We start from the raw sequence: 11,398 nt of genomic DNA, 5'->3' as shown, positions 1-11,398 counted from the left end.
CCTACAACTCCCAGAGTTCCCAGCAACCCAAAGTCTTGCGGGACTTTCTGGCTTGGGATTCTGGGAGTTGAAGTCCAGGCATCTTAAAGTGGCCGCGTCTCAATTCAATATAAGTGGCTGGAAAAGAAAAGCCAAAACAGAAAATACAGAATGTAAAATATACGGTGATATAAATAATCGATATTATTATAAGTGTTAGCACTACTGTTGTTATGTTATAGGTCAAGGTAAAAGCAATAGGAAGGCAATGCAGAATGGAGAACTATAAAGGCTAAACAGGAAAGCCGATACAGAAGACTGCATAATTGCTTGATATGGTTATGTATGTTTTGTGTTTTGTTTTTTCTTGTTGTGTTTTTCTTTCTGTTTTTAAAGATTAAAACGTTCAATAAAAATTATTTTGAAAAAAAAAGATAGAGGAGAAACTGAATATTATTTGATTTGGAATATATGGTACAACTGGTTAGATAATAGATGTAAAGATTAGGAAATTAACAAGGAAAGATGATTAAGGAACTGGAAAATAGGAATAAGTATAAATATAAGGATAGATGAAGCATATATAATATTATAGTGGGATAAGATGTGATAAAATGTAATATATACGTATTATAGAATGTAAAATGTAAAAAAAAGAGTAATAACTACCTATTGTACACATATATACAATTTTATATATATATATAGAATTTTCGTAAAAATGCGAGTTCAGGTGTAGTTATAAAAGAAACAGACATTACAATCTCCAGAACTTTAAAATATGTTGCTCACTTAGCTTTCATTAGTCACTGCTAACATCGTCAGAGTGTAAAAGCCATTAAAAAGATACCTGCCTTTATACAATGTTAATCAATTTGGCCATTTGGCTTTTACACTCTAAATTCTGGCCCAGGTATTAATATAAAAGCTAAAGGTTTCCCTGTCCAGTCGCGTCCTCAAACCTTACAAAATTGACTACTTTGTCGCATCATACCTGTACCGTAGCATTATGTGCTCTTTCTTCACAATTTGATTGCTGTTATCCATGTATGGTCTCTTCTATGCTATACGCCAAATCAAATGATAAATTTGAAGAAAGCAGTTAAAAGACGAACAGCTGCAGATGCAATGGAGAATGGATGCTGGATCCCCTCACCTGCCACTAGATGGCGGTAGCGGCTCATTTAACCATCACCTTATTTAATTTCATTCCTGTGGCTGTTTGCTAGAGAGCTGTGGAGGGGGACCTTTTTCTCCTTCCCACTCCTCCCCCCAACTTTGGATTCATAAGCAAATGCTAGTTAACCTAGCAAGGAACGGGCAGCCAAATACTTCAAAACTGACAGAAAAATTACTGCCAGCAAAAGCCGCAGCAGAAACTCAAAAGTGTGGAGTGGAAAACAAAACGAGATTATAAAACTGTCCACCAGATGGCGTGTGTGGCTAATACAGTGTTTTTCAACCTTCTGACTTGTGGACTTCTGAATTCTGGGAGTTGAAGTCCATAAGTCATAAAGTTGCCAAGACTAAAAAAACAATGGACTAACAACATCTGCAAAGACTTGAATAGAATAGAAGGGAAGGGAAAGGAATGGGGAATAGAATAGAATAGAATGATAAAATACAGAATAGAATAGAATAGAATGGAAGGGAAAGGAATGGGGAATAGAATAGAATGATAAAATACAGAATAGAATAGAATGGAAGGGAAAGGAATGGGGAATAGAATAGAATAGAATGATAAAATACAGAATAGAATAGAATAGAATAGAATAATAAAGTACAGAATAGAATAGAATGATGAAATATAGAATAGAATAGAATGTAAAATAGAATAGAATGGGGAATAGAATAGAAGCTGGAAGGGGCCTTGGATGTCTTCTACTCCAGGCCCCTGCTCAAGCAGAACCTATACTATTTCAGATAAAGTGGCTGTCTAATTTCTTCTTAAAAACCTCCAGCCCACGATTTCTGGAGGCAACCTCCGTTCCACTGGTTGTCCTCGCGGTTAGGGATTGAATTGAGAGAAACGTCAAGCTCCTTTTCCATTTGCAAAATCACTTTCAAACCAATCCTTTGTATTTCTCCTCCCCAACTTGCAGGTCTGCCTCTCGTGTTTGGGAAAGCAGCCTCATGGCAGCTAACATTTGAGCCCAGAGAAGGCCAAGGAACCAGTAGCAAAAATAAATAAATAAAAAACCAGAAGCATCTGCTTTGATCGTATGAGTTAATGGGAAATGTTTGCTGGAGTCACGTGTTCTCTTCTGGTTCACCAGATGCAGCAACGTCATGGGAGGGTTGGGGAAGACACAGGGGTGGGCTTCAGATTTTTAGCAAGGGATTCTCTGCCTGGTTGCTGGGTGGGTGTGGCCATGGAGGGCGTGGCCTAGTTGGCCTCCTGCACAATGGTGGGGCATTTTTGCCCTCTCCAGGCTCCAGAGACTTTTTTCGAGCCTCCGGGAGGGTGAAAACAACCTCCCCAGGATCAGAAGGCCCTCTGGAGGCTGGAAACAGGCTCATTTCCGGACTTTCCAAATTTCCGGTAGGGTCGTTTTTTGCCTTCCTTGAGCCTCAACATGCACCCTGCCCTTACCTGCATCCAAAACGGGGCCACATGGGAACTCCTGGGAGGGGAGGAGTGGGCGAGGCCAGCCAGGAGTGGGGGTTCTCTGAACTGCAGGGAATCTTAGCTCGAGGTTCTCCCGAATCCCTGCGAACCCCCAGAGGCCCCACCCCTGGGGAAGCGGCTTGGTCACACAATTCCTTTCGCAGCACAGCAGGAAAGTGGGAAAACTGGCTTTGGGTAAGGCACTGGTGGGGCAAGGGAGCACCAGGAAGAGAAGGAGGGGAATAAAGCAAGATACAGGTAGCCGTTGACTTACAAAACTTTGTTTAGTGGCTGTGTCAAAGTTACGATGGCGTTGAAAAAAAAGTGACTTCTTTCACACTTACGACCGTTGGCGGCATCCCCATGGCCACCTGATCAAAATGTAGACGCTTGGCGACTATCTTAGGACGGCCGCAGCATCCCAGGGTCACCTGATTCCCCCTTTTGTGACCTCCGGAGAATCAAAGTCCACGGGCCAGCTGAATTCACGTGACAACTGTGGCAAGAAAGGTTGTAAGATGGGGGCAAAGCTCACTCAACAAATGTCTCGCTTTGCTGGCTGGGAAATGCTGGGAGTGGAAGTCCACCAGGCTTAAAGGGGCCAAGGTTGGAGACCCCTGCCCTGGGCAACCTCTTTTCAACCTCACCAGTTCAGTTCTTCTCCATTTCTGGAAGGTCAAAACTAACCCATGAGCTGAGATGGCCCCCTATTTAGGTGCATGGGAGGTTCTGGCAGGCTCACTCCCTATCCTGACCTCCAGGGTGGCTGGTGCAACTGGAACTGTCCAGCGTGGGGGTGACCCCAAAGCTCTTCCTAAGAGTCAAAACTGCCTTCAGCTTCCTGACGGGCCTTCATCTCCCCAAAGGAGCATTCATGTGCCAGACGGACGATGCTTTGGAAAGGGCACCCTTGTTGAAGTTGTCAGAAAGAGCTGTGACAAATGGGCTCAACCCAACGCAAACGCATCTCGGAGCACGAGAGGGTGGAAGGCTGATCTAAATTGCTAGCGACTGTTTGACTACTGGGGTTGGCAGGACCACCCTGGGGGTCTCATGGAGAGTTGCCAGAACAGGGAAGAAAGAGACTGGACTTCAGGCAAATAAGCTAACCGCAAACCAATCAAGGAAGCACCAAGACGACTCTCACCAGAACTGTGAAGGCAGATCACTAACAGAAAAAACAGAGAGAAGACCCCACTTTCTCCTTGCACGGATGAGGTTACCTAGTTGGATTATGAAACGTCTGCGAGAAAACAACCAAATTCAAGAGAGCACCAGATCTAATCTACTTGACAAAATGGGTTTTGTTAGTAGAGTGGAAGATATTTTGGAAGCTGCCAGTCCCGGCACATCTAGAGGTGCCAGCTGATTTTCTTGTCGTTTTCTCATAACCCAACTAGGTAACCTCATCAGTGCTAGAAGAGAGTGGGGTTTGCTCCAGGGATGAAATCCAGCAGGTTCTGATAGAAAACTGATAGTGGAAATTTTGAGTAGTTCGGAGAACCGGCTGGCTCTGACTGGCCCCAGAGTGGGTTGGGAATGGAGATATCCTTGCAATATCCTTCCCCTGCCATACCCACCAAACCACGCCCACCAAACCAGTAGTAACAAGAAAATGCATTTCACCATTGGTTTGCTCTCAGTTTACCTGTTAGAGACCCGTCCTGTTGGTGCTGATGGGAGTCGTCTTGGTGCTTCCTTGACCATGCAACCCATAATATGCCTAGCCAAAGGCAAAGCCACCTGCAGAATATCCCTTTCCTGGAAGTGCCAGGCAAGACCAATGCAACAGAGGCTTACGCAAAATCCTTTTTTTTTTTTTGGTAATTTTTATTTGAACACAAGTATTGTGACAGAATGCAAAGTCAAAATTCTCTGTTAGTGTCCAGTATTTACATTGGTGAGAATGGCAAAAGAGGTGGTACCCATGTTTCACTCGGTAAAAAGTTTTTTGTCTTTTGTTTCGTTTTTTATAACAAGAGAGAAGGCCCCTGAAAGAGGAATGCTGGAGGAGGGGAGTGGGCAGAGGGGGGAGAGAGCCACCGTCCCCCACTGCCAAAGTGAACCAGGGCTCTGGAGATGCCCCACAGACGGAGGAGGCTGGGGGGGGGGAAAGGGGTGCAGAAGAAAATGCACAGTTGGAAACAAACAAACCCTTTTGGGTAGAAACCAAGCAAAGAATGTGCTATTGTCTTCTCTTTTTTAACCCCCGCCCCCTCTAATATATTGCATGATTAAAACACGTTTACTGTACTACAAGAAGTATGAATGCCAGATAGATAAGGTAGATATGTATGACGCATACATATCTTAGATGTACACATTGTAAACAGTGGGGGTGGTTGGTCCCTCTTTAAAGTTTCTATCTCCTTAGAAAGTAAAATAAAAAATACACCGGTATAAACATAACATGGAGCGCAAAGATTCGGCTTTTAAAAAAATAAAAAGGAGGAAAAGGAGGAGGCCCCATAAGAACCCCCAGCCCTTTCCCTGCAGAGAAGGAAGAGGAGAGGTCAGCAGATGGTGTCCTCTCCTTAAGGCAGAGGTCTTCAAACTTGGCAACTTGAAGACTTGTGGACTTCAACTCCCAGAGTTCTCCAGCCAGCATAGCTGGGAGTTGAAGTCTACAAGTCTTCAAGTTGCCAAGTTTGAAGATGTCTACCTTAAGGGATCTCCAGCTGATGTTCTCCAGAACGTTCTGAAGAACAAATTTTCCTGTTCGGGAAGCTAGCTTGGTTTCCAAGCCTTCAGGAGCCCCACAACTTTTCTCCACAGGGCCAGGTTTGGGTCTACCCCCCCCCCCCCGGAAGGCAAGTTTTCCATCCAGGTGAGAGGAGCAGGAGGTGTCCCTCTTAAATGGATGGGGAGAGGAAGGGCTGTGTGGAAAAAGGGGGACATTTCCACCATCCTCATCTCTCTTGGCCTTCTTGGGAGCTGCTGGGGGCTTAAGGACATGGGGAGAGGTGGGGGGAAGAGAAGGACTGACCAAAGGGGCTTGCCTGATGGGAAACCTTTCAGGACCCTCCCTCCCTCCTTGGCAAGCCCCCCCCCCACCCCCTGTACATTCCTGCCCTCATGAACCTTCTCGCCACCATCTTCTAGGGCTCCAAATCTCCCTGCTTGGCCATCCGGGGCTTCCTCCAAAGGAGGGGGAGCGTCAGAAGAGTGGGAAGGCTAAAAAGGACCCTCCGTTCCCCCCACCCCACTTTCCTGCAGGAGCTGAAGACAACCACAGTTGAAGAAACAATGAGCAAAAGGACAAGACTGCTTTCTCCTCCCCTTGGAAAGCTAACCGTGAGACGCAGCCTCGCACCTGGAGATGCCGGTTGCAGGGAAGATGCGTCTCTGTGTCTCCCCCTGGCCCCCCACCCTCCCTCCCTTCCTCCCCCTCCCTCCGTGCCTGCAGCCCAAGGAATGTTACATATCACATTCAGTTTCACAGGTTGTACATTTATTGAAAGACGAACTACTCTGTGGCCAAAGAACAGCGGTTAGCTCTTCTCTTTACATCTCCTGAACCCAAAGAGGTCCTCTTTCGGAAATCTTTTGTGTGTGTGTGTGTGTGTGTTTTTCCTCGATCACCCAAACTATCCCTGCTACACTTTCCACATCCGAACTATGTTGAAGGTTTTTTTTTTCTCTTTTTTTTTTCAATTAAAAAAAAACCAGTTACTATGACAAAAAACACATTTCACATTAAGATATTCACGCACCGACAGTGCACAAGCTTGCAGATCTAAGGATTTAAAAAAAAATATGAAAACGATATATATTTTTGTTTTTGTTTTTACAAAAGGGCTGCTGTCCTTTTCCACTTCTCTATCTATCCCCTTTTTCCCCCCAACTTCCCATTTGCAGAAGAATAATTTCTTAAAACTTGCTGAATTACAGTTTTCAGGCACAAGAGCCCTGGCGGAAACGTGTGAATGCTGGGTTTGTACCAACCGGCCTCTTACAACGACCCAGGAGTAATCCTTGTGTTCAAACAGCGCTACTCTCTCTGGCAAATAACAACCAGACCACTGAAAAAACTTTATTCGGCCCACTTAACATTCTGACATGAAGCAGCATCCAAACCCCAATTGCAGTAGAGGCTTTTTTTTTGAACCCCGGGTGATTTTCTAAGGGTGTTCTAGATCAGTAGATGCAATCTAGAACTCCCACTCCTTTTGCAAACCTCCTTAATGGCCAGATGTTTGCATTAGGCAAGGGAATTGCTGTTCCTTAAAGAGATATACATATATATCTTTGAGCCTGAGTGCAGATTCTCTTTTGGCTCCTCCAGAGCTGACGAAAGAGTCCCGGAGGGGGAAGCCAAAATACTCCAGCTAAAAGGAACCACGTCCTCTACCACCAGAGACCAGGGATTTCAACCTAAGCCGACTGCTTCTTTCCCCAAGGTGGTCACAGGGCCCAAAGACCCTTTGCCGTGCCAAAGTCCGTGTTCGATGCACTAATGGCCATTTAAGGAAGATCTTGGCTCTAACTACATGGATTTGGGAAAGTCAAACTTTGCTCTCCGGAAAGATCTTTCTGAATTGAATGGGAATCAACACCCCTGGGGGCTACCAAGCCTGAATCTCTTGCTGAATGGCTTCTCACTCCACCCCCCACCCAGGCAGGAATCGGGATGGATGCCCACCAGATCGGCTGCCAAAGCTCAGATGCCCTTTGGGGAGGTGGGCTGTGTCTTTGCCAGCCCTGTCCAGCCCAAGACGCACCCTTCAGTCTATACATTCTTTAAAGACAGATTTACAGTTCTTACATCTCAGCCTTAGGGCATATTTATATACATACATTTGGGCTTCACTCCAAGAAACTTCCAGGGAATGACGCTTTCCAGGGCCATAAAATTACCCTCAAGCTTCAACTTGGCCAACAGCATACAAGGACATTTGCATTTACAGTACGGTTATTCTTCCAAAACAGGCCACGGTTAACTGGCTCCTGAAATTCAACACAATATATAATTCATCAAATATATTAAGTTAGGAAGGAACCGTTTTCAAGAGGAGGAGGAGGAGACGCTCCCCACTGCCCCCAACCCGGACGTGAGTGACCTACCAATGTTCCCAATCTCTCTATTTTTCAGCAGAGAGCAGGTGAGGGCGGGGGGAGTCTGAGGAATGTCCCACAGCTCCTCTGCGGCCAACCTATCCCAGATGCTCTCTTGGGGGTTACAGGAAAAAATGTGGAAGGTGTTGAGAAGGACCAGTCTCAACATCCCCCCAGGCCCACTTAACCTTTGTGGATTCGGGGGGGGGGGCAGGCTTAGCACCACATGGGGATCTTCTCCCTTCAACTCAAGAACTTCGTAAAATCTTCCCTGGGGGGGGACAGGACATTCCTGTCTACCCAAGCTTCCTTCCTTCCTTCAACGGGGTGCTTAGAGTTTCTCAAGACAACCAGCTGGCCCTTCATTAGCCCATCTCTATCCAAAGAAGGATCAAGGAAAAGGGAGGGTTACTTGATTTTCTTACTTTAGTAAGAATTTAAAATAATAATAATAATTAAAAGAAAGATAAAAGGGAAAACATCCATATTTTAAAATGTCTCCCTCTGCAAAGCAAACATGCTGGCCCACCTATTATCTATATAGCATTTTAGTTTCTCTGACAATCTCTCTCTTTCTCTCCTCTCTCTCACTCTTTCTTTCTCTCTCTAAAAAGGCAGCTATTTTACATAGACTTTTAAACACAACAGTTTTTTTTAAAAAAAACATTTCGTTTGACTGTAAACACTGGAAGAAAAAAATGTTGGCAAAACAAATGAACGTGGAAAAAAAAACCCTTTCCTCCCCCCACCAAAACCCCACAAAAAACAGAAGAGAACAAACGAACGGAGAATACTGTGGTTTGAAACTCATCCTCCCAAAGCTGCCCAGCACATTCTTCCCCGATGCAAGGATAGGAATTGAAATTAAAGGTTCGAAGGGCTCAGTCAGCTGCAAACATCTTCCAGGAAACCCACGGAAATGAACCGAGGGGCTCATTGCCAAGAGTTATGCCCCAGAGATAGACAGTGGCTGTGGGCTCCCCCAGGGTTCAAGACATGAGAACAGGACTCAGTTAAGGGGAAGGGGGAACACGACAAACACACCTTTGGGAACAGAAGGAATCTGAAATCGACCAGGGGGAAAAGAGGGGAGGAAACGGTAATTTACTGACAAGACTGTACAGGTTTTTTTCTCAACTTAGCTGGAATATATAAAAATAAAAGATTGCTCATTCTGTTTCTGATTCTCCCTAAATTTGCAGTCATTGAGATGGGTGTTTTGCACGGACTGTCTGCTGTTCTAACGAGACCCCGGAGGTCCGTCCTCAAAGATGTGATAGGAGAAGGGGTGGGGGGAAAGGGAGGGGGGAATTTCCTTTCCTCTTAAAAGCAAGTGCACATGAAGTAAGATCCTTTCTACAAACCTACCCAAATGATAAACAAACAAAAAACAAAAAAAACCAGGAAAATAAAAAACCAAGCCCTAATAAAAACAACCCCCCCCCCCCCGTAATAACCAAACACATTTTCCCCATTGTATGCATTTTTTTTGTCTGTTTTCATTTAAAAAAGGCAAAGACACTAGAGGAATGAGATGTGTATTTTTTGTGTTTTAAATGCTCAGGTGAAGCTGTTCTGTCAATTTTTTTTGTTTTGTTTAAATTTCCGTCTGCTCTGCTTTTGGCCCCCGGTGCCCATCATGCTTTGCTCTCAGTTTCATTTGTTTGTGTGGCTTCGTTGGGGACCGTCTTCACTTCCGCAGGGGCTGCGTTGTTGGTGTCCGTGGCGGGAACGGCCGGCTTTTCTTCTACGGCGTTTTTCCTGTGTGGGAAACCAGAGAAACATGGCGGGTTAAGAGGGAAGTTGGTGACACTCGTTTCAAGAAAAAAGGGTGGGGTGGGGGATGACCAGGGGCAGGGACCCAAAATTTGGAGGCTAAGGAAGGAACTCAATATGATGGATGATGCTTCAGTCATCAATAGTGGCCCTTTTTGGAAGAATAATCTGGAGGTCACCAGAAGAACTGCTTAAGAATTGGCTTGGTGAGAGATTCCCCTTCCTTCCCTTCCCTTCCCTTCCCTTCCCTTCCCTTCCCTTCCCTTCCCCTTCCTTCCTTCCTTCCTTCCTTCCTTCCTTCCTTCCTTCCTTCCTTCCTTCCTTCCTTCCTTCCTTCCTTCCTTCCTTCCTTCCTTCCTTCCTTCCTTCCTTCCTTCCTGTGGCCTTTTTGGCTGGTTTAGGTGTATCCCACAATGCAAGCACTTAATGGACTTGGGGAGGGGGATCCCAACAGGGAAAATAAGAAGAAATTGGTGAGAAACAACATTGGCCAAGCTTGTTTGTGAAAAGCTCTGTGTCCAGGCCATCCAGCCATGATGCCAATGGAAGGCCCTTGGTCACCTGAGCTCAGGACCGTTGTCTCTCCTGCTTCTCCTAACTTGGGTTCAGGACGGGAGGAGGACAAGTTTTAGAAAGCTCAGGAGATGCCACCTGGAACCATCGGGGAGTGCCAGGCCTTGCAAAACATACATTCCCTTTTGGTTTCCTATTTGTGGGGAAGGACGACCAGGGGTTTGGGAAGTGGATTTTTGCTAAACAGCACAAACATGTGCCAGCAAGGCTCTCTTCATAAATTGGAACGTTGAGCAATACGTTACCTTGGACTCTGATTTACTTTTGGATGCTATTTGGAACCCTGACATCGCCAGGCTTAAAGTTGCCAAGGTTGGAGACCCCTGGCCTAGAGGATGGGGAGGAACACCCCCCTCTCACTTCATTTGTCATGGTAAAGGAGCCACGGCGGAGATTAGCTCGCTTAGAGAAAAAGCCAGGTTAACACAGAGAAAAGGGGGCAAAGCAGTGGGCTGGCGACCCCCCCCCCAGTGCATGAAAGAGAAGGGGCGCATCGCAAAGGGACACAAGTGGGAGGCCTACTCTGTCTTGGCAGGCGCTGGCGATGCCGAGGTCTCCAGGGTGGCTGCGGGGGCTGCGGCTGGGGCTTCGGTAGCGGGGGCCGCTGTGCCCAGTGCGGCAAAAACATCCTTGGCAAGGTCAAGATCAGGTGTCTGGAAGGTCCCCTCGTCCATTTTAAAGTCCTCATTCTGAGGAGGGTTTCTGGTCCCCGCTGGGGCCGCCTCGCCTTTCGGGGGGCCCGCAGTCTTCGGTGCCTCCGTCGGGCTCTTGGCTGCGCTGCTCCGCGCGGCTTCCTTCTCTGGGCTCCTGTCACTGGAGGCTGCCTCCTGCTTGGGTTCGGATGAGGCCGGAAGGCTGGCTGGATTTGAGGGCGGGGAGGCAACAGCAGGGCCCTTGGGAGCCTCGGGCCCCTTGGCGGTGGAGCTGGGGCTCAACACCGCCCCCTGGTGGCTGAGGACGTTGGAGGATAAATTGCCGGCGGCCTGAGGGGACGTGGGGGTGTCGCTGAGGTCGACCAGGGGGGCCACTTTGGGGGCGGAGGCCGAGGGGGGCGAAGGGGCCGCGGCCGTTTTGGAAGGCGTACCCTGGTTGGGGGCCCCAGCGGTGGCATTGGGCATGGGGGTGTCTGGCAGTGTGATGCTGGAGGTTAGCGTGGTGGTCTCACTGGTGGGGCTATTTTGGGCAGTGGCAAAGGTCTCTGTGATGGTGTCAGAGTTTGTGGTGACTGTGGTCACGGACGGCATCATGTCCTCTGTGGCTGCCACGGTGTCGGCAGGGTGCCTGTGAGGAGGGTGGGAAGAAAGAGGGGAGAGAGAGAGGGAGGGAGGGAGGGAGGGAGAGAGAGAGAGAGAGAGAGAGAGAGGAAGAAAGAGAGGCAGTGACAGCCGTCAACATCGCAAGCGGTTG

General features: G+C 47.2%; 1 protein-coding gene across 4 annotated transcripts in view; it reads right to left on the bottom strand.

Annotated features, from left to right (window-relative positions):
• Positions 1 to 5,980: 5,980 nt before the first annotated feature.
• Positions 5,981 to 11,398, bottom strand: part of NCAM1 (neural cell adhesion molecule 1) — a 158,481-nt gene continuing 153,063 nt past the window's right edge. For 2 of the 4 annotated variants that reach the window (XM_081960616.1, XM_081960617.1), the window contains 2 exons: positions 10,514 to 11,272; positions 5,981 to 9,403 (listed from right to left, as the gene is read on the bottom strand). In XM_081960616.1, the coding sequence (XP_081816742.1) occupies positions 9,280 to 9,403; positions 10,514 to 11,272 (883 nt within the window). In that variant the 3' untranslated portion in view covers positions 5,981 to 9,279. The remainder of the gene's footprint in view (positions 9,404 to 10,513; positions 11,273 to 11,398) is intronic. The other 2 variants (XM_081960618.1, XM_081960619.1) reach the window with 1 other exon arrangement.

The sequence above is a fragment of the Natrix helvetica genome, assembly GCF_964273705.1.
Source record: "Natrix helvetica genome assembly, chromosome: 8".
Taxonomy (NCBI): Eukaryota; Metazoa; Chordata; class Lepidosauria; order Squamata; family Natricidae; genus Natrix; species Natrix helvetica.
Note: the sequence above shows the minus strand (reverse complement) of the source record. Positions and strands in the feature narration are given on the sequence as shown.